Source organism: Condylura cristata, unplaced genomic scaffold (assembly GCF_000260355.1).
Source record: "Condylura cristata isolate star-nosed mole 26May11 unplaced genomic scaffold, ConCri1.0 scaffold00007, whole genome shotgun sequence".
In the NCBI taxonomy this organism is placed as follows: Eukaryota; Metazoa; Chordata; class Mammalia; order Eulipotyphla; family Talpidae; genus Condylura; species Condylura cristata.
In genome coordinates, this window is record NW_004567108.1 from 16,844,114 (window position 1) to 16,867,193 (window position 23,080).

The 23,080-nt window shown below is 35.6% G+C and overlaps 1 protein-coding gene across 1 annotated transcript in view; it reads right to left on the reverse strand.

The window, feature by feature from the left end:
* The window catches only part of LOC101618813 (chromosome unknown open reading frame, human C5orf42), a 93,672-nt gene that overhangs the window by 7,142 nt on the left and 63,450 nt on the right, over window positions 1-23,080 (reverse strand). Inside the window, exons 40-53 of the mRNA XM_012721875.1 lie at window positions 22,723-22,797; window positions 21,380-21,480; window positions 20,611-20,806; window positions 20,249-20,398; window positions 16,501-16,754; window positions 14,766-14,850; window positions 12,331-12,495; window positions 10,077-10,107; window positions 9,482-9,613; window positions 7,545-7,710; window positions 7,254-7,312; window positions 6,693-6,863; window positions 5,529-5,653; window positions 1,602-1,685 (exon numbers count right to left, since the gene is read on the reverse strand). Coding sequence (XP_012577329.1) covers window positions 1,602-1,685; window positions 5,529-5,653; window positions 6,693-6,863; window positions 7,254-7,312; window positions 7,545-7,710; window positions 9,482-9,613; window positions 10,077-10,107; window positions 12,331-12,495; window positions 14,766-14,850; window positions 16,501-16,754; window positions 20,249-20,398; window positions 20,611-20,806; window positions 21,380-21,480; window positions 22,723-22,797 — 1,794 coding nt within the window. The remainder of the gene's footprint in view (window positions 1-1,601; window positions 1,686-5,528; window positions 5,654-6,692; window positions 6,864-7,253; window positions 7,313-7,544; window positions 7,711-9,481; window positions 9,614-10,076; window positions 10,108-12,330; window positions 12,496-14,765; window positions 14,851-16,500; window positions 16,755-20,248; window positions 20,399-20,610; window positions 20,807-21,379; window positions 21,481-22,722; window positions 22,798-23,080) is intronic.

Consider the following 23,080-nt stretch of genomic DNA (forward strand, 5'->3'; position numbering starts at 1 on the left):
TAGTTATTTCACTGTGCAGACACTTTTACTTTGATGTAGTTATTTAAGTTCTCTTTTGTTGTCCTTGCTGTTGGGGAAGAGTTACCTGCAGCTTACGTGGTAAAGTGTTTGCCTGTTTTCTCCTATGTATTTTATGGTTTTAAGTCTTATATCCAAAATTTTTTCGTCTTGAAATGATTTTTGTGTATGGTGTAAACCATAAATACAGAAGAGTAAGAATATATAGGCAATACACTCCTTGACACTGATCTTAGAGATACATTTGGGGTAACATCCAACAGCAAGGGAAGCAAAAATAAACAAATGGAATACAAAGGTTTAGCATCCAAAATATACAAAGAAAACATACAACTGTACAATAAAATGGTTAAAAAATGGGCAGAGAATTAGGGAAATGAAAATTGAAACCACAATGAGCACCTCAAACCTGTGAAAGTGGCTATTGGTGGGATTTTAGAAAGCAGAGAGAAAGCAATATGAAGTCCTCAAAACTAAAGCAGAAATTCCTGTTATCCCACTTCTATGTATATATTTGAAAAATACAAAGCACTAGTTCCCCTATGTTTACTGCAGCATTATTTACAATGGCCAAGAACTAGAAAGAACCTAACTGTCCATCAAAATGACTGACAAAAGTGTGTTGTGTGTATATACATATACACACACAGAGAGAGAACTATTAAAAAAAATCCTATCATTTATGACAGTATAGATTATGCTTAGTGAAATAAATCAAGATGCAGAAATCACTGTATGATTTTACTTATATGTGTTGCATAAAGAAACCAAACATGAATAAAAAGCTTTTAGACAAAAGATCAGTTACTGGTTACCAGAAGGGAAGCGGGGAGGGAAATAGGCAACTCAACTAAATGGGTCAATTGTTTGGTGAAGGATATAACTGGACCTTTAGGGGAGAACTTAAGTAATGCTATGTAGTGTTACTATTGAAAGTTCTGTGTTAAAATTATTCAGTAAGATCTCATTTTACATCACAGTGGATACATTCTTGGAAATTATGATTTTAAGAGGAATGATGTACAAGGAAAGCAGATCTCACATAATCTTTCCTTCATTCAATTTGGCTGAGATATTTTTTCTCATCAATATCATAATGAAACAATGTTGAATAAAATGCTATTTGAAGATCGGCTGTGTTTCAGTAAATATTAGTAAGGTACAAATTGAAAAACGTCTAGGAACAGACAACAGGAATGCACATGTGAACACTGTGATAAAAATGTGAAGGATAAAAGCAGAGAAACCAACAAGAATTTAAGCAGTACTGTAAGGATTAGTTGTTTTTCTCCAAAGCAGAGGGAAGGTACTGAAGGTTTTTCTGCAAGAATTTGAATGTAAGAGTTAGCAAAGGCTATAATCATGAACTAACCCCACTCCCACCTATGCCACAATTAATTTAGTATCTAAACTTTGGCACTCCAATTTTGTTAAATGAACATAATTATTGCCACCTAGAAAGAACAACAAAATTAAACCACCACCAAGTCTGCAGCAATGAAATTTAACGATCCTGTATGTCAGTATAAACCTTTACCTACAAGGTTTCTACAACTGAGATACTACCACTGGCTTTCTCTCACCTTGCTTTACCCAGGGATGGCTTTGTAACTTCCTTCTCTTCAGAACAGAGTGTATTTCTCTAGGATTTGTTCGGGATATCCAATCTTGAGATAAAAAAAATATATATAAAAAATATTCCATGAAAATAAGCACATGCAGTTTTCCAGAGTAGGGTGTTCCTGTACTTTCTGTGTAGGAAAGTTAGCACTACCTTTCAGTTTCTTTATAACATAATGCTCATGTCTGCATGAGGAGTCAGGCTACTGTAAAACCAAACCCATTGTTTCTGCTGCTCAGAGGAAACCCCTCTTCCTCCTCGTCACTTACTGAGCCATAGTCCAGATTTCTAAATTAGGTGTTTATCTTGAGTCACAAACAGTTTCTTCCTCTGGACAATGAAGAAATACTTTTTTGCCTTTCTACGGGGAAGGCCTAGTGCTAGGTCATAACTCTCTTCAAGAGCACAAAATTTCGAATCTCTAGTGCTTTCATAAATAATGTAATACAAATATACACATAATTTCAGCTGTTTTTAGAGGCAACATTATATTTGCCTCTGAACTAGACTAATAGGTATTTGCTTAGAAAATGAAAGATGATTGCTATAAGAAGTACAGGATATGCTAAACTAGAAAACATTTTACCAGATTAAAATGAAAGAGTCTTTAAGAGAAAAATAAGCCTGGGATTGTAAACTAACGATATACACAGGAAACGATGCCTTTAAGACTAAAACTGATGCTACTAACTACAGGTTTGATGCATGCATATGGAAAAGAATGGGAAAAGAACCAAGTAGAATTTCTAGGAAATACAGCCACTGACATTAAAACTTTCTAGACAATTTTTATGGCAGAGTAGACAAGGCTGAAGCCATGTGGTAAGCTCAAAGATCGATCTTCAGACAGGAGGCAGCAGTGGAGGAAGAGCCATGACAGCATCGCTAGACTAATCCACATTTCTCATAAATTTTATAGTACATGTAAGTTATTGTCATCCCTACCAGATGTTATTCTTATCTGCAAACTGGGAAATGCCATCAGCTCTGCTGGGTTAATGTGAGGATTAAATGAGATCATGATTATAAAATGTGAATACAATGCTTGGATCAGAAAAGTTCTCCATAGCAGTTGGCTATAATTTTTATTATTCTAAGTAGGAATTTAACTTCTCTAAGTGTTTCCTCAGCTGTAAGATGGGACTGTAGTAGTTGTCCTAACTCTCATGGTTGTTACGAAGAGTAGGAGGAAAATGAATCTGTAAGTAGTTTTTAAACTGTGAAGAATAACATAGGGTTAGTGAGGGACTGGATGGAGCTAGTAGGGACTGAGGCAAGTGACCCTAATGATCTTCTCTCTACTATTTTAACATATGGCAAAATTGGGCCTAAAATCCTCAAACTTATTAACTATATGTTCTGTAACTGATTTCTGAGTATTTTTATGTTCAGCACCATGAAAAAATGCCCATTGCATACATTCTCACTATTAAAATCTGCGTTTTGAAGTGACAAAACTGAAGCTTACATAAAGCATTAGGAATTTGCCTGAGGTTAGAGTCTTGGTGACCTAGGACCGCAAACAAATTAACTCCACAGCTTTACTCTGAATCACAAAACACAATCTTCATTCTGAAATCTGTATTTAAATTTTCTAATAGCTATTTATGATTTTAAAGAAATTAGCACTGAGCCAAGAACTTTCCATTATTTATCCCTTATGTTTTTGGAAGGTAGACACTTTGGCTCCATCAGCTTTTTTCTGTATGGTGGAAGTGGCAGTTCTTATAATGAGAGGCAAACTTTAACCTTCTATACTCATACAAGGAGTTTTATGTGTCATGAGTTCTATGATGACAAAAACCTTGTTACGATTAGCAGGGTCCAAAAATGGTGGCTGATTTTAGCTAAGAAAGCAAAACAAAGCCGCAGGGAAGGAATGAAAAACTCTAATACTAGTTATCCTTATAGCATAACCAAGGTCCTTTATCAACTGGCAAATATGCTTTGGCAATGCCTACACATGATTTTAGCCAAAATGCAGAGAATCAATGCTTTGGCAGTACCTCTGGCAACTAGAAAAGTCACACATACTCGCCTATTAGCAATAAGCACCTAAACAAAATAGCAAGCTAATTTCTTTCAGGAGAATGATTTACAAATTCCTGGACCCTCTTAAACTCCAGGATTAATAGCAGCCACTTACTACTATTAATGGTATATTTTGCATATACCATGCAAAATGTTTTACCTTAATTCGTATCATCTCTTCAAGGCAGGTTTAAGGTAATATATCTGAAGGCACAAAGCAAGCAGCAAAGCTGGCACATAAACCTAAGAATGGAAGACGCTAAAGACTAGACCTTTTTTATGTTTCCTTAGTTACTTACTATATAGTCTTTATATTATTTTTGGTAGAACGAACACAAAACAGGCAACAAAAAAAGGCAGTGGCTGGGGGGAGAGAAATGAAGGGGGGACAAGAGGCCAAAAGTGTAAGTATGCAAGTGGGCTGAAGAAATTAGAAATTACATACTGTTTTACAAGATAAATAGCAACACAGTCAACTCTCAAGTAAATATTCAGAAAAACTTTTGTTTTACAAATGAACCGCAGGGAACTTTAAGATCTTGATGGGTCCTCCCCAGTCTGTGTTATGACAGAACTTGCTCCCATGGGGGCCTGGAACTTATGGAAGGAAGAGACAGGAGTCATTTACGCCTGGGTATTTTCTCACTGTCTTACAATATTGGGGAACCTAAAGCCTCTGAATATAGTGGATGAAATGCCTGGACGCTGGAGGCAACAGAGCTACCCGTGCACCTAGCTGGTCGGAGAAGAGTGTTCACAACTCTGAGCTGTCTCTTATTTTGCCTTACATGTCTGGGAATCTAAGTGACAGACTAGCTAGGATAATAGTTCAGAGTGTGGTGGTATTCTCTGACATAGAATATATACTACAATACCTGTCTGTTAATTTACTTGAACAATAATTAGTTTATAGTTATTTTTGGTTATGTTTTACCCATTTTTCAGAATTTCATTTGTTCAATGTGAGTGACAATATAATGAAGAAGTGTTGTTCCCCTCAAAAAAATTTAGTCTAGCATGGAATTTAAGTTTTACAAGTAACTACAACATAAGACCTGGTGCAGCTGTACTTCAAAGTGGCATAAACATATGATTGAGGGTTCAGAGAACAAAATATAACTTTTAACTGTTGTAGCCACTGTTTTCTCTGATACAGCAACAACAATGCAATTAAGTATTAGCCCTATTTATAAATTTTTAGAATTTTATATAAGGGTGAATGACAGTTTACTTCCTTTTGCCTAAAATTTATAGGCATATTGAAAATTTATACATATTGAAAAATGGCTTCAGAAACCCTTCATAAATAAATTCCCAATAAATCCTTTTAAGTAAGCTTATACTACATATTAACTTATGTAGTATATAATATACACATGATTATATATTTTAATATGTAATATTTCACATTTCATAAATAAGTACATTCTACTTAAAACAGATCTTCAAATGTGGAAAAAGATATTTAAAGGGTTGAGCAATGACATTACTTCAGTCTCAGACTCTGGATTCTGCTTCCTTGATGGATACATCCTGAAGTCTATCAGAATTTGGTCTGTAAAAATGCCTGTGTCTTTATTTAGCCAGAGACACAAAACATACAGACTTCCCAGTAAGTCATATCCAATTCAGTGGAGGTCCACATTTTATCACACAAAGCCAAATATTCCTAGGGTAGTCTTATTTCATAACAAAATCTCAGCAGAGCTAAGTCTTTACCAATCCCTGTGTTCTATGAAATAAGAATTGTTTTTCACTAAAATTTAGTTTTTACTGATAAGTTTTTACTAGTGAAAACACAACTGAGGAGACAAGAAGCAATGGGTCCAAATGACTAGAAAAAAATTAAAAGACTTACCACGTGACCACGGTGAGCTGTGAGGTTGCCCAAGAGTTTTCCCCTTTTGGGTGTAACTGGGTTTAGCTGTATATCTGACTTTTCTAGGTCGATTTACTGGAAAATTGTGAACATGTTGATTCTCTCTAAAGTAGAAATCACATAATTATTTGATTGGGGGGTTCTGATAAGAGCCTCTTATCAGTGGTACTATTTTGGAAAGTCCAAATTCTAGCTGGGATTGATATAGTTAATTGATACAGCTTATTCTGTACCTCCATTTCAGTACACATTTGGGGTATAATAACTCCTAACAAACTGTTCTTCATATCTCATATATCAAGCTTTTAATTTTTTTGCCAAAGAAATCATATGTCATTCTCTATTCATTTCAAATTTTCCATATATTCAGCAGTTACTTATATATGTAATATTCTGCTTAATTTTAGAAAAGACTAAAAGGTATTTTCTGGTCTTTTAAATATACCCCAAACTACACACACGTGATCTGATTACATCTGTATTTGTATTGGAAGTGTTTCCTCTAGGCTCTTAATTTGTGTAATTTATATTTATAATCCTAATCAATATTTTTTCAAAATTGGTAATTTTGAACACTTTACTGTCACCTTAATGAAATTACCAATTAATATGATTTTGTGTGTTATTCATCTATAAGAAAGTTTACACTTGGCTACCTTTTTCTTTAGCATTCTATGTTCAATTAATTCATGACTATGTAACTTATCTACAAACCCTCTGAAGGTCATTAATTTAAGAATAAACATAAAACAGTGTCTACAACTTAAGCAACAACGAGGCAAGGTAGAAAAGGATAGCAGAGGAGTAAGCTGATAGGGTTTTTTTCTGCCAGAAGGAAGTCCAATGAAGAAGGAAATGTTAATGCAAACTACAGGAAAAAAGAAACTAGAATTGAACAGATATCAAAATTATGCTGGGTATGCTAAAGTGTACTCTATGATAGCTTAGATATGTACCACCATTTTGTCTTTCTCCTTGAGTACTCTATAAACTTATAAAGATTTCATAATTATGGAGTCACACTTTTTTCTTTATTATGATAATTCTAAACAGTGTAGATGTAAACACACTGAACTTGAGTCACAAAAGTATTACTTCTTATCACATCAGACACTATGTGAAGAAGATACCAAATTTTTTTACCTTCTTGGAGAAAGGGAACATTGCTGTCTGGAAATCTGAGCAGTTCGGGATTTATTATTAGGCAATAGTTTTTGTGCAGGTGCTGGTAATTGTACTGATTCAGATAAAAGTTCACTCATTAGATTGTATGCTTGTGAGATTCGACGACTGTAGTGGTCAGAGAGTAGCAATCTTTAAACAAAGAATTAAATAACAATAAATCACTTTCAGTGTTATATTTCTAGAACATAGAGTGTTTGAAAACCACCTAGCATTTGTTGTTTTCAATTGCTTTTCAAAAGCAATGCAAATTCAAATGTCAGATTTCTGAAAACTGGTAGGTAGTATTAAAGTTATTTTTAGCCTCTGCATATTTTCAAACTGCACATGCAGATCTGAATTGAAAAGATGGAAATGGCAGAAATAAATCATAAAAATTGAATGGAATAAACATTCCTCAAAGGCTAGTGAAACCTCATTTTCCTTGCAGTTTTCTCCCCTTATTTTCTATTAGCTGATAAGATTCCTACAGCATTATCTATACCGGGGATGAGAGGAGTCGAAGGTAAGCCACCAACTCACCTGTCTTTTTCATGTTTCATCTTTTGTCTCAGCCTGATTTCTCTTGAAGTCATGTAAAACTGCAGAAGAGATATCCAGTTAGTTCATTATTGTTCATTTTAAGTAACCCACTATGACCCATGGAAAACATGAAAATTCTACTATTCAAGTTTAATAGGAAATTAAAACATAATTTTACTGTTTAGAAAATTATCCTGTTTAATGCTGTTTCCTATCACAGCACAAAACATAAAAATTTTAAAGAATGTAATTAAAATAAAAACCAGCTTCATAAATGAAATGCAGACTTACTGGGTTGTTTCTGGGGCAGAAAGGATCATGCTCTTGTCCTCTCTTTTCTGCAAGCTGGTTTAAGTACTCTGCCATTCTTTCTTTTCGTTTTCTTTTCATCCAGACTTGAATCTCTCTTCTCTGCTTCTCAGTTCTTTGCAGATGTCTCCCAGACGAATGCTGAATCCTGAGAAATTTAACAGTCAGGAGACCATTCGATTTTGAATTCTTCATGAGGTAAAAAGTATCAATAAACAATGTTTATTTGCCAATATTTTGCCACATCACAAAAAGTAGTATAATACCTGTAATTGCTAGTTGATCTGAGCCAATGTCAGTATTATTAAAGGTTCTTTTATGGCATTTAAAAAAAGAACCTATAATCTATTCTTACAGTATCTCTTTCACTTCTCAAACATGTAAAAGAGACAACTTCTAAGAGGCTGTGCTTCTAGATATACATTCACATTTGTGCTGGCCTAAGCTAATGCCTGGCTTGGGCTGAAACTCTTTACAGTTACACTGTGTTGTGAGATTCTACTACCCTTCACAGGGAAGGGTAAGACCTGGACAGTTCTGCTAATAAATCACTAAAGTTGGGAAATTTGGGGCTTTCCCTAATAAAAAGACAGATCCACACTGGTACTACAATCTGTCAGCTCTACCACATTTTCCAGTTCCTCCTTTTATTTCCCCTTACAGAAGTTTCTCCAAATACATCTCCAGCTCATCTAAATTGTATTTTAACACCTGCAATTCTTAAAAGCTAACATACAATAAATATTATCGATTGACTATGCTCCTGGCATTTTATAACACATCTATAAGTACATTCTCAATCTTGCAGAAGTTATCACCAGTCAGTCATCCAGTAATTCTCAATTCCTCCTGACAACTTCCAGGTCTATCCACACTTGTTCCTCTACACTCTCCTTTCTAAGCCACCTCATCTCTTACCACTGAAGACCTCTCAATGGCTCTCATTACTAGTTTCATCCCCTATTGCCTCCAATAGAGCAATGCCTTTGGCACATTTACTAGATACTCTTCTATATCATCTCCAGTCTTATCGAACTCCCTGTCCTCACTGGCCTTCACATGACATTCTCTGTCTAGAAGTCTCTTTTCATTCTCAAGCCCATGAATTTTCTTTGTCTCTTTTCTCCCAAGATACCATAGCACACTAACACTCTTACACTATTTTTTACAGTCTACCTACATCCAAGAGTAGAAGTCATATTTTACTTTTATTCTAGTTCTTGATTTAATATATTGAAGAAATATTTATAACATGATCATTAAGTTAAAAAAAATACAAAATCCCTATATATGTGGTTTATGATAACTAAATGTATTTTATAAGGAAGCAGGGACTTACATGGTCTTAATATGAGGTCATAAATAGTATATAATTCTACTAATTGAAAAACAATTGAGTTTTCTTTTTACATTATTTTCCACTAACAGACTTTTAAGTTTAGTTTCTATTCACAAGGCGACTATCTTAACTAAACTGGCCAAGAGGGTGTGCATTTCAGTGAAGCATTACAGGAGAGTCCCCCTTATGCTCTCAGGAACCAGTTTTAGGCCCAGGGAAGGTTACCTGGACAAACATTTAGCCTAATGTTTCAGGGTATTCTAAGGACTAATATTTAGGGCAAGTACTATGAAGAAAATTGTTCATTACTTTTAAAAAAACAGAAGTAAACCTATTTGTACTAAGATTAATGAGAACTAGGGAGACACAGGATACAGATAAGCTTTGTTAGTTACATAAATCCATCTAAATACTATTGAGGGAGGGAAGCAGAATGACACGTGTCACAAAATGTATTTATGAAGAAGAAATTTAAGCTTTGAGTTTGCTTCATAAAAATGTATTAAAATATAGGCAGTTTTGGATATCTTTGATCCATAAATATTTTAAATGGGTTACAAATGAATTACTCATTGATTACCTGGAGATACGCCTAACTTGTTGCTCTGTTAAACCGAGCTCTTCACTAGAAACTCCATCTTTTGTTATGAGGTCATCAATAATGTCTGCAATATCAGTCAACCCAGTCGTCTGGAGTGGATCTACTGAAATACTTCAGATTGGAGAAATATGTCAGAAGCTACAACTTAATTACAGTAAGCAAATATCAGCATATAAAACTATGCTCTCCAAGGGCATAAATGAGTAACAAAAATTATCCTTCTATTCCTTTAACTCCAGTATCCCTCCATGGAAAATAATGGCTGATTTTCTTTAACTCCAGTATCTCTCCATGGTCATCAATAATGGCTGATTTCACCTGTGCTTTTAAAAAAGCAAGCACAGGCCTAGGAGAAAACCTCTATAGGTCCTTTCTGCTAAAAGTTAACACCTACTAAAAGAAATGCAGCAAATGTAATCTACTGTATTTAAGTGCCTATGCTGAGACAGTGAGGGGCATCACATTTAAGATGCAAACTATATATTGCAGAAATTCATATGCATACAAAAACAGTTTCCAGAACACATAGTACATACCCATCTTTAAGTAATTTATACATTCTTAAGACAGTTACCTCTCAAATAGCTCACTACTGTTTTTCACACCTAAAAAAAGATACAGCATTATTAATAAAAATTTCAGGTGACTTTGTTTTTCTAGTTTGAATTAGTAATTCGATTTAAAAATTATATAACCATATTCTTTCATATACTACGTAGTAGTGGATATTATACACATTTTAATACTATTACTTCTCTATACAGAATAATCTGTACACTTCAGAAGGTACACTCTTGCTTTGCTTTGCTTAGTACATAGTTCAAAACACTAGAGTGCAATTTACTAAAAACAACAAAAAACAAACCTCTGATGATCTTTAAGTAATACATTTAGAAGTATATCTAATTTTTTTAAAGATTTATTTATGCATACAGAACTGGGGTACAGGTCAAAGGTGCAGGGGCGGTAAGAGGATTCAGCAGAGACAGAGTGGGAAGCAGAATAGGCAGATCCACGAAGTACACTGCTGAGGGGAGCAGCGGGCGGGTCAGGAGAGGTCTGCTGTGTTATGTGGGTCATCTCCAGGGCAGGGATCGAACTCATGCTGAAGTGGCTTTAGCTTCTTAGTGCTGTGTTTTAAACCGCTGTCCCACCAGGGAAGGCCCTATATCTAATTTTCAATCCAAGAAACTTTTACTTGGAAGGTAAAGTATGACCCAAAAATAATTTTTAAGCCTTATCCAATACTGGCAACATACCTTTAAAGCAAAACTCAATTTATTCAATTATCTACTATGTTTACCCAAAAGGGAATTAAATTAATATAGGAAAAGTTTTCTAGCATCTCATCTCAAAAACATTTCCTTGTTAACATTTTCTTACACTAAGAAAAATCCCCCCATTCCCTAAATATTATACATTAACATTTTTAATGTTAAATAATTTGCTTTCTAAAGCACATGTTGTTTTACTTTATTTATTAATCTTCAAATCAACATTAGCTTTATTTTCAGTCTGTGTATTTGTGAGTTCTTAAAGCAATGAACTAATTTAACAATTAAGGAAAGACTCAACTAATGCAAGAAAAAATAATGTATAAGTGTAGATTAGTCAGACATAAAAGGTTTGATGACTACTAATTAATGAAATTCAAATCTTTTATCATAGAGAAGAAAAGTGTTATATTCAAATAGAGACCTTTAAAAGTGGCTCTACAGGAAGATACTATCCTTTTATTTTGAAACCATTTTTAGAACTCTTACTTTTGGACTGTTTTCACAATTTACTAAATTGTGAAAGATCTGCTTCATTTCTTGAAAAATCACAATTTCATCTTTTTAAAATTCCAAACAATGAACTCATCCTAATAATCTACTTCATTTGTCAGAAATGCATCTAAATAATTTATGGTTATTACTCAAAATTAAATCCATCCTCAGTGAATAAATTCTGTGCCATTATAAGTAGCCAAATTTAAAAAGGAAATCTAAGCTTTTTTTCAGCAGTAGAAAATATACATTTTTCCCAAGATAAACTTTGAAAAGAAAACATGTTATAGCAACTAAATTCTGTATTTTAAAAAACTTTTAATTTGGTTTCATTTTAAATTTGTGTTATGCCATTTATTGAGATTTCTCCTTTTCTCTCTGACTTCAATCCTGAATCACTTCCTTAACCTGGTACTTTCAATTTGTCCTTTCCTATTACTTTCTTTTCTTCTGCCTTTAAGTATTAAAGTGTTCATAATTTCCCTTGTCTTACAGTTCACTTTTCTACTTCCTTTTACTATCACAATTATTATGTAGTCTAAACTTGTAGCTTCTTTGAGCCTGTCTGTGTTTCTAACCTGCATTGGGGGAACCTATATGTTTCTGATATTACATTGTTTAAGTCCCCAAAGTCCTTAAAACTTGGTACCTTGACTTTCTAATGGCATGTGATATTGTTAGCGGCTCCCTTTTTCTTGAAAACCCCTTCATCAGAGTCTGCTCATCCATTTAATTTAATTTAATAGCTCAATGTTCTCATAATTGGTAGTTTGAATTTCTCGAAATTTATAAAAAGTCAGTTATTAAGGTAACTTCAACTTCTACTTTTTGATGTTAATAAGTTACACAGACATATGGCATACACTTCTGCAGCACTCCTTAGGAAGTGACAAGAAGACAGAGTTCCTGGGTATGGCTCAGATTTTAATTTCCTTTTCTCTGAAATTTACAAATACTGTAAAACGGCTTCTCAAGTCCCTCATAACTATATTCCCAATGATACTTCTGGTAACATTCTACTAAAAAAATGAAATTGACAAAAAAAGTGGAGACAAATACCAGGAGATGTTGTATTCTGGTCACTGGAAAGGCTGACAGCTGAGTCGGCAGAGGGAAACATGCGTGTTTTCTGGCTAGATTGCATCTCTGTTACTGAAAATTCAACTTCTGAAATCTCTTCTTTATCACTTTGATTTTGCTTATCCATATGAGTTGGGAAATGCACTAATCAAAGCACATATTACAATGAAAAGAAAATACAGAGAAAAAGTCACATGGGAAGCTATACCAATTCCATAGGACAACAGATATCCTAGAAAGTTGTAACTTCTTATTCTAATAACTATAATGCAAACACTTAATAGGATATTTACAATAAAAACTCTCCCATAGTAAAATTAATTTTAAATTATTTCACCTTCCGAGAACATGGTCAACTTGGATAAATAGGCAGCTCTATGCCCTGTTATGAAAACACAGAAATACTAAATTAAAAGAAAAAAGAATAATATACAACCAAATGCTATAAGTAGAGAAATTCTCAATGGCAGAGAAGCAAAAGGAATGTTACACTGGGTAACAAGCAGGCAATGATGCTGATGTAGTCTAAAGAAAAGACGTGGTTTCTGCAGCTTGTAGTGAGGGGAGCTCACCTTCTTCATATAGCCCAGATGACTGAAGGCAGCTTTGTTCATAATGTGAGGATAAGAAAAAGTCTTCCCTGGAGGAAGCAACGTTTTCTACTTGCCTGAACAGTAGATGGAAGAAATCAAGTCTGAGAAACCCCTGTCTTGCTACAAGGTAAGAGATGTGAATTTATATTATGTACAAGCTTTATTAGACATATTGTAATGGCTGTAGGTTTGTGATAGGTGGCCTTTATTATGCTGAGATAGGTTCCTTCTATTTCCATCTTGGTAAGAGGTTTTATCAAAAATGTGTGCTGAATTTTATCAAATATTTTCTCTGAATCTATTGATATTACTGTGACTTTTCTTTGTTGATGTATTACATTAATTAATTTCCATCCCCTCTTGCATGGGTTTACTAACCATTTGATCATGATGTTTAATCCTTGTAATACATCACTGAATTCAATCTGCTAGTATTTTGTTGATTAATATTCATCAGAGATTTGATCCATAGTTTTCTTGTGTTGTCTTTGGCTGCTTTTTGGTATTAGGGTAATGTTGACATCATAAAATGTATTAGAAAGCATTCCTTCTCAGATTTTTTACAATAATTCAAACAAAATAAGTGTATATTCTTCTTTCAAGTGTATATTCTTCTTTCAATCTTTAACAGAAGTCACTCATAAAACTTTCTGGTCCTGGGCTTTTCTTTTGGGAAAGATTTTTATTACTGCTTGATTTTCCATGGTTATGGTCAGGTTTCTTCTTTGTTTAATCTTGGTAAAATGTATTGTTCAGTAAGTTTGTGTATTTACACAATTATCAAATTTATTTGTATACAGCTATTAATAGTTATCTCTTATCCTTTGTATTTCTGTGGTAACTTCTTTCAGTTCTTATTTTTATTAGTGTGTTTTTCTCTTCTGAGGCTAGCTAATGGTATGTCAACTTTGTTTATCTTCTCAAAGAACCAACTCTTGAGTTTCATTGATATTTTCATGATCTTCTGGTTTCTATTTCATTTATTTTCATTCTTATCACTATTATTTTCCTTCTAACCCTGGATCATCTTTGTTGCTCTTTTCAAGTTACTTAGGTGTAATATCAAGTTATTTATTTAGGATTTTCTTGCTTCTTAATGTGGACCTATATGCAATTATTTGCCTATCGCGACCACTTCGGTTGCATCCCATAAGCCTTGAAAGCATGAACTATAAACTATATTGATATGCATAACATCGAAACATGTTACATGGCCACACTTTTCTGGGTCCTTGCAGAAACATTCCAGCACATATAGAAAAAGTCATAAAAAATAGGAAGTACCCAAATCAGAAGAAATAAGAAAGCTAAGAGTAAAAATTTATGAAAAGGAAAATTAAGAAATAGGAAAGACTATTATAACCAAAGTCTTTTTTTCAAAACAACAAATTACTGACAAGAATGAATGAGAGAACATGAACAACAACTAGGGAGAGTAGAAATATGTTTTAAATAACTACCCTGATTTTGTTCTTTCATTAAGAAATGCAGAAACACAGTACTTTGCTATTGTCTGGTCCTTTAACCAGGACAATTCCAGCTCTGCTCATGACAAGGCAGAGTTCTATGCAGTCCTCAACAGGGGTGCCAATGACATGGGAGTCACAGAAACTAAGATCTAGCCCCACTCAGTAGTAGAAGCCAGAAGGCCATAACACTGGCTTTGCAAAAAACAAAACACATGGCCAATAGGGAAGCCAATCACAACATCACAAAAGTAATCAAATCTAAAAATGGGGCTTATCTAGTTCTGGCACTCCAAAAGGTAATGCTTATTCCTTCAAAGCAAGTCTTTAGCCACAGCCCCATTCCAGCACAAACCTTCACAAATGCTAATGGCTTTTGAAGCCAATGGTTTTTCAAATTCAGGGCCAGAAGACAATTCAATGAGATCCACGGGTTCAACCTGCAGAAACACACACATACACAAATGTTATATGTTTTATAATTTTAAAATATCATAAACAATTTAAGTAGATCTTAAACATCTGTATTAATTTAACAAATCAAAGAAATGGGATTGGGGCCTCCTTGGTGACGCAAGAGGTTAAGACATATGAAGAAATATACAGCCACCACAGCATAAGTTTGACTCATGACCAGGGAGGTGTCCCACATGGTACAGCAGACCTCTCCTGACCCACCCGCTGCTCCCCTCAGCAGTGTACTTCATTGATCTGCCTGTTCTGCTCCCCACTCTGTCTATGGGGAAGCCTCTCGGTGCCCCTGAGCCTCTGGCCTGTACCCCAGTTCTGTATGCACAAATAAATAAATCTTAAAAAAAAAAAAATGGGATTAAATCCAAAATGAGCTAAATGGTAGGGATTAATGATAAGGAAGAAATTTTTATTTGCTTGTGAAGTTGTAACAATATCTTCATTTTTTTGATGTGTGATGACATCTGAACTTTTTATCGATCTTCTCCCTGAAGGGTGTCTCACTTCTGCTGCCTCAGCACCTCAGAACCTTGGTATCACTGACCCGAGACACTTTCCCATTTGTAACCGAGCAAGTGGTGGCCTTTTAGATGATCTGTATGGAGTTTCTGATGTCCTAGACATCACCAAGATTGAAGTCCTCCCCATCTTTTAGCAGGTGATGCTAGGTAGTGAACTCAGCCTCCAGCTTGACCTTGATGTTAACAGGGACTCGTACTCCTGGGCTTTGCACTGCCCCCTCCCTAGGTTTGGTGCATAGCAACCCCACTGGGCCACTCTACTCAATGGCATAGTGGGCTTCTACCTTCCTCACACTCTTCTCCAAGCTACTTCAGATTTCTGGTGATTCCATGTTGATCAACAAGGACTGGATCATGCATCTCAGGTCCCTGAGGATCATTTCAGTTGCTTTAGCTCAGTTTTCTGCATGGTGACTTCTGTGGTAATCTCCTTGTTTCTTCTGAGCCAGTTCATCATACTGGGTCCAGATGTCTGCCATGAAGTCCTAAGACTTGGGAACATCTACCTTCACAGTAAATCCACAGTTGGAAATCTGAGTTTGTGTAGACCTCTTACTTCGGCCTTGTAGCTCTTCATTAAGAGAAGCTTCTACTTGAGAGGCTTGATTTACCAGCGGTGGCTGGTGACACTATCATCAGTGACCCTGCAGAGCCCATGGATCCCTCTCTCCACAGTTGGCAGGTGGCCAGCTCCATTTCATACTTGACTCTGATGTCATCAGCAGCAAGATCGGTGTTGTTGATTTGCAAAGCAATGCAGACATGTTCCACAAAATTTACAAAGATCTGAATGCTCAGCTCATTGGTGGTCTTGAAAAAATGCCCTGGGGTCCTCTCTATGGCACAACCAGTTAAAGCACAGCACTGCAAAGTCAGCCACGGCCACCTTAGTGCTCCCCTCAGCAGTGTAGTTTGTCAATCTGTTGGTTCTGTCTCTCACTGCCCCTGTACCTCTGGCCTGTACTCCAGTTTTTGTATGCATAAACAAATCTTTAAGAAAAAACATGTCCCATTATTTTGAAAAACCAAGTATTTAAAATAATACTACACTGCATTATCTAATAACTTGGTAACTAACAGAAAGCTAAAATAGTCTACCTGATCACAATGTTGGTCTAGCATTTCACTCCTGGGGAAATTTTGTTCTATGTTTTCAGCAATGTTCTGTATGGCTAAGAGCTGTTTGTCAATGTTGAGAAGCTTAGAGGTGAGATGCTCTAGTTTGTGAGCTGCAGAGCTTGACACAGGAGGAGCGACAGAGACATCATGCAGTAGTTCCCACAGCTGATAATCTTGTGCAGCATCTGACCTGAAGCTCTGTTCTTTAACTAGGAGATCTGGTTTTGGCATATCTAAATATGGGTAAAGGTAACATCAAAATTGATTATAATTAAGAAGTAGATGCTTATAACCATTCTTAAAGATCTCGTTTTAAGTCAAGTGAGTTTTAATATACTTAGGAACACCATTTCCATTTTCCTTCTCCCCTCCCCCTAACCCATCAAACCACCCCACAGTTTCTTGACTTCTGAAATTTGTCTTCGTTGTTAGGTACGAAGGCATAATAACGGTACAACTATTACCCCAATGTTCCACAGGCAAGGCAGTTTGAATATTACTTCCATCACATTACTTTCTATGCTGCAAAAATATGCTTCATCAAAAAACAATTTTTAATATTTTTATGACTTTTAAAACTCTACATGAAAACCAACAATGTCACAGCAAAAATGAGGCCCAATATTGTTGGCCATCACTGATGCTATGGCATTACCTCAGGCAAACATTAAACTGTAGACTAACATCAAAGCTGATGACATGCTTTACTCAAACTTAGTTGATTCTTGTCCCAAATTTGAATCAACCGCTATAAATGAGTGTCTCTTCCTCATATCTTTCTCTTCCTTCTTTGTAGTGTTCTTGCTCTTCTCTTTGCCACCCACTTCTTTCATTCAGCACTCTTTCCTCAGTGAGTCTCAGCTCACTTCTTACTCTACTAGCTATGCTGAGCGATATCAGTGATAGAGAGGTGACTCCTAAGGCCATGTAGCACTCTTTGTGAGTTCTAGCCCATTAAGTCTATCTGTGTTCTGAAATGTCTAATTTAGGTTGTCTTGAAAGTATATCAAACCGAACTCACCACTTCTGCCCTTCCAACTGGTTCCTCTAGCTTAATGAATAGCACTGTCATTCACCAAAGTTTACCAAGGCAGAGGCCTGGGAGAATCAATCAAGGTTCTTCTCTTTCAATGAACACCAAATGTTAATGTCCACCAAATGTTCAACCTACCAAATATCTCCATTTCGACACATTCCTGAATAGTAGCCATAGTTAACTTATTTCATTCCTAGTAGAGATCCTTTAAAATACAAAATCTGATACTGTGCCTTTTCCCTATATGTTGTGCTTTTTCAAATCTTAACACCTTCACCTTTAAAGTTCAAATGCCTCAGTTTGCGAAAATGACATTTAGCTATTACTCTGGCCAATTCATGTCCTACAGAAAAACCAGAAACCAAAAATCCATTGACTCCAAAGTATATTGAACTTTAAATTTTCTCAAACTCAGCACATTTTAGCAACCCTAAGTCATTGCACTATCTTTCTCTGTTTATATATATGCCTTTTCTCTTTCTAAACCTGTTTTCCTTTAAAGTTCTACTTGAGTATCTCCCCCTAAGTAGCACAAGTCCTCTCTGTAGGTGGATTAGATGCCTTTCCCCAAGAAGCTCATTTTTACCACTGTCATAGCACTCACTGCACTGTATCATACTCATTTCTTTCTCTTTCTTTCCCCTCCATGGAGGGTCCACGGGGCAGAAAGTCTGGTATTGCTCTCTTCTTTAGACCTGTTAACTGATCTCTAAATAGTATTTATAGAATATTTAGTCAAATGAGAATGATGCCTGTCTTACATATTGGTTTTGTAAAGATTATGCGACAGGATACTATGAAAAATGGAAATTGCTAGCAAATGTAAGTAGTATTTAACATATTTCAGTCCCAGTCTAAGGGGAACCTTCCCATGAAAAGATCATTGGTAAATTCAAATGCTCACAATGGCAATTAAATATTTTTTTCCTACCTGTTCTGGTTCAACTTTTTTTAGTTTGACTTTCACAGTATTTTACTATTTCTCTTTCCTTTTTCTAAATAGTATATATACATGTAGATTCTCACATCTAAAACTTATGTTATTAAAATAATACAGTGTTATATCAACAGCAACAAAAAAGAATTTGGTAAACAAATCGAGTGAAAAAAATGAAAAAGATGAATATACTCAAAATCCAGAATGGTTTACATGAAAAAGTCACCTAGGAGGGTTGAATACTGAATTCCATTGCTCCTCTCCACCGCTCAGCAGGAGCTTGCTGACTGATAGATAGTACACCCACTGGCAGATACTTCTAAACTAGATAATATTTTCATTCAAGATACTGAACAAGTCTTCAAACAGGAATTTACAGCCGTTTGACTTATTTTTGTTTTCTGTTTAAACACATAGGGACCCTGTTTCTCACTTCTATCAATTATATTACATAATGCAAATCTTGCTCAACTCCATTGTGACTCTATTCCAAATCTTAAGGAGTACTACGTAACATACTATAGTGGCATTTTAATTTCAAAATATAAAATTCTTCCTTTTATTTAGTATTTTAAAGTTCTTTCTTTCATAAGGGTAAAGAGATCCACCCCCAATCTAAGGCAGTCACCCTAAAGAAGGATCCAGAAGGTTGGTGACAGACTTGATTTCACTGATAGAGGAAATTAAGGTGTAGCTTGTGGTTTTCTGAAATGCTAATATAGTATTCAGGGTCACAGGGATAGGAGTCTGGTTCCTACTTGTCGAAATTTCAAAAGTTGCAAATAAAGGTAAATTAACAGAGCACCTAAGTAGCCCCAAGGTATTTTGCTAGGTGCAACACTCATGACAGCCCACAGACCACAGACTTGTCTCCTCCAAAGATACAAGTGAGGAGACCAGTTAACTTATTTACAAAATGGCCTCAAGTTATTTGTGACAGAGTTGGAATTGAAACCCATGCCTGTTCTATTTGAACAGAAGAGCCAAACTTTTCTCACTTCCCCACATACATCCTAAGACTGAAAGACTGTTAGTTTCCATACATCCTCCCAGCCATGCTCCCCTAACCAGTCTGATGACCAGAGAGAAAGTAGGCAAAAGTTTCAAGATCTGAAAGTGGCACTTAATTGTATATGCAGTTTTAACCTATATGCTGTCACCCATCTTAAGATGAGGTTTCACTGTCTTCCATCCCCTCCAATTGCTCCTGTTATCTCTTGGTGCATGCTGCTGTAGAATCAGAAGAGACACTGGGTCTCTGTTGTGGGAAGTGTGACTGTATGTTAATTATTCACAGAATGTAATAACTTTAGATACTGAGGAAATATTCTTTTAAATTTTGCAAATATTTTACAATATGCAACCTGATATATGACCATGTTACTAATAAAGTAGTTTGCCATTATATCTTTAGGCTATCATGGCTATCATGCTACTCCAGAGTTTCCTGACTTTTAAAATTTGAGCTTTTTAATACCAAACACTTAATGAAATCCTACAGGATATTTATTTTTAGCCTCATTAAGTGAGAGAAGACATATGTACAGATCTATAGTCTCCTTACAAAATATCTAAGGGTTCCTGGTTTGGAGACACCACCTCTGTGTCACTTGCCTGTCTGTACCATTCTCCTAAGCAAAGAAACTTTCTTCTTACTCTGTTGTATTTTGTAATTACGAAGTTTTGGTACTATTGCTAGTATAAAAGTAATTCAAGGAAGGGTTAAAATCATGCTGTATATCCAGGACACTCACCTTTGTCCTGCTGAGTGTCTGACGGAGCAGGGGAGGTGAGACCAGGCTCCTTCACTTCTGTAATGGCCGTTCTCTGCTTTCTTGCACCCAGGCAAGGTGAAGACACTTGTGCAGGTTTAAGAAATAAATCCACAGAGGTATTGGCAGATTCTATCAAGAATATGCAAGGTACACAAAGATTCTAAACTTCTAAACAAGGGATTCAGAAAATTAACAAAACGGTTCTGAATGTGAATATTAACATCCAAAGGCGTGTTTGGAGGCAGAAAGCTGAGATAGGCAAGCAGGGGTAACAATGCTCTATTAAAGAATTTCTCAAAAGTATATGTAATTTTGTCAAAAAGTGAAAAAAAAATTATTACCATGATTCTTAAAGTTGTGCAGGGTAATGGTTTTGTTAACTGAGGCTGCCATGTAATGTAACTCTGCAGAAGAAGGGACTTCAAGATGACTACTTTGCTGTTTTATAACATCATCTGAAGGCTCTTTCCTGACAGGTAGTTCCTGTAGAAGATCATCAGCTTCAATGTCAATCACATTTATATAAGTGTTTCCAACCTGAGCAAAAACAAAATCAAAAAGAATTACATATTTTTCTTTATATGGCCACTCTGCCTGCATTCCTCCCTACATCACAAAAGGTAAGAAGACCTTAAATGAACCTAATTTAAGTTTCAAGAAGTAATGTCATGTTACTTTACAATATCTTAAATTTTTTACCTTTCTGACAAAGCTGGATGAGATTTTTAGCCTCATTTTTTTTTTTTTAAAGATTTATTTATTTGTACATACAGAACTGGGGTACAGGCCAGAGGCTCAGGCGCAGTAAGAGGCTTCACCAGAGACAGAGGGGGGAGCAGTTCACCAGAGACAGAGTGGGGAGCAGAACAGGCAGATCGACGAAGTACACTGCTGAGGGGAGCAGCGGGCGGGTCAGGAGAGGTCTGCCACGCCATGTGGTCACCTCCGGGGCAGGCGGGAATCGAACTCATGCGGAAGTGGCTTTAGCTTCTTAATGCTGCGCTTTAACCTGCTGCGCCACCAGGAAGGGCCCTCATTTTATCTATATAATTGAATAAAATCAGTGACCATAATAAAACCTCTGAATAAAACACAAAGCAAATTTAGTACCGTTTCACAGGCTGAAGGTGACAAAGGTTTCCCTGGTATTTCAGTGGAAAACTTGAGATCTAAATAAACGTCTGGTTGAGGAACATTCAAATGCTCATGTTCTAAAAATTAAGAAAGATCAGAATATTTTAAAAATCTGTAAATAGCTCTAAGTCATTAATTCTATAAAAATAAATTAACAAATAAAAAACATAAAATATTCGTTAAAAATCTAAGGAGAAGTATTCTATTCTAAGGGCAGTTCAGTAGAGTAATTTCTAACTGAAGATGACTGCTTATCTCACGATACATAAGAATTACAGTGATTCACAAAAACAATGATGTAAGTGGTAGCAAGAAAATGCTATCTGTCTATTTCCACATCTGATTGACTTTAACAGCTTTGAGATAGAACTCACATCCTTTAAGAGGGTAAAAAAATATTGCTTTTTTATAAGCCCATAGCTAAATTTTACCACTAAAATTTTTAATATCTCAATTTTATGAAAGACATTATCCTTCTGTAGCTAAGTAAACAAGACACTAACCAAAAAAAACTAGAAAAAGTGAAAATAATATACTATAGCTAAGTATCCCAGAACAGTTGAGTGGATCAAGATGATGTGGTATATATACACAGTGGAATATCTCACTCAGTGATCAAAAAGATAAACTCATTGTGGCAACATGGATGGAGATTGAAAGCATTATATCAAGCAAAATAAGTCAGAAGGAGAAAGATGGTGTCACTAGTATCTGAGATATAAAATAACTGCATCAGTCATCACATAAAGACAAGCTGAAAAACTAACCCCTGCATAGTTGACTACAGAACTGAGACACCAAGGTGGGGAGGAGCTGGAAGCTAAAAAAGAACAAGGAGGGTGAGGGGGCTGGTGGAGGGAGGCCGGTGGAGGGAGGCCGGTGGAGGGAGGCCGGTGGAGGGAGGCCGGCATAATGGTCTGTAGTGGTGGGATACAGGTGAATTGGTGGTGCATGCGCTGGGATACCCTGAAGTTATCGCCATTGAAAATTAATTAATTTTTAAAATAGTGAAAATACTTAAGTACTTAAATTATCATTTTATCTTTTTTTAAAAAGGTCTTAAATGGACAGGTTTATTAGGAAAAGGAGAAAAAGAGACACAGAGCTGCCGCTGCTGTTTTGCAAAGGGAAAATGTTTGTAAAAAGAAACCACCTGTGTAGTCACAGGCAGCAGCAGAACAGCCATCATTTCATCTCTATTAGTTGACTGGTTTAACTGATTTTTCATGGAGGGTAGGAACTCCTGTGTTGGCATTATATAGCCATGCATCATTTAACTTGTCATGCTTTTCTCAAGAAAAAAAAGAAAGAAATCATACCTGATGTAGAATAAATGACTGTTGGATTTTTACAGCATTCTGAAACAGCTTCTTGAGTAGCAGCTTCTCTATCTTCTAATAAGGAAGTGTGATACAAAAAGAATACAAACAAAATTTCACACATAATATGAATGCAGATTTTTTTTTGTTTTATATATATATAGTGGGTGGAGGATTTGACAACTTAAGAATCAAATTTTAAAAATTAATATAACTTCAGATTTTATTATTTATAACTTGTGCTGATTACCTGACTGAGCAACAGACTTCTAGCAAAAAGGCTGCTAACTTTGGAAGGCTATCTGGTTGCAAAGGCAAGTTATCTCAAGGCTTTTTCAAAAATACATTTTAAAATGCT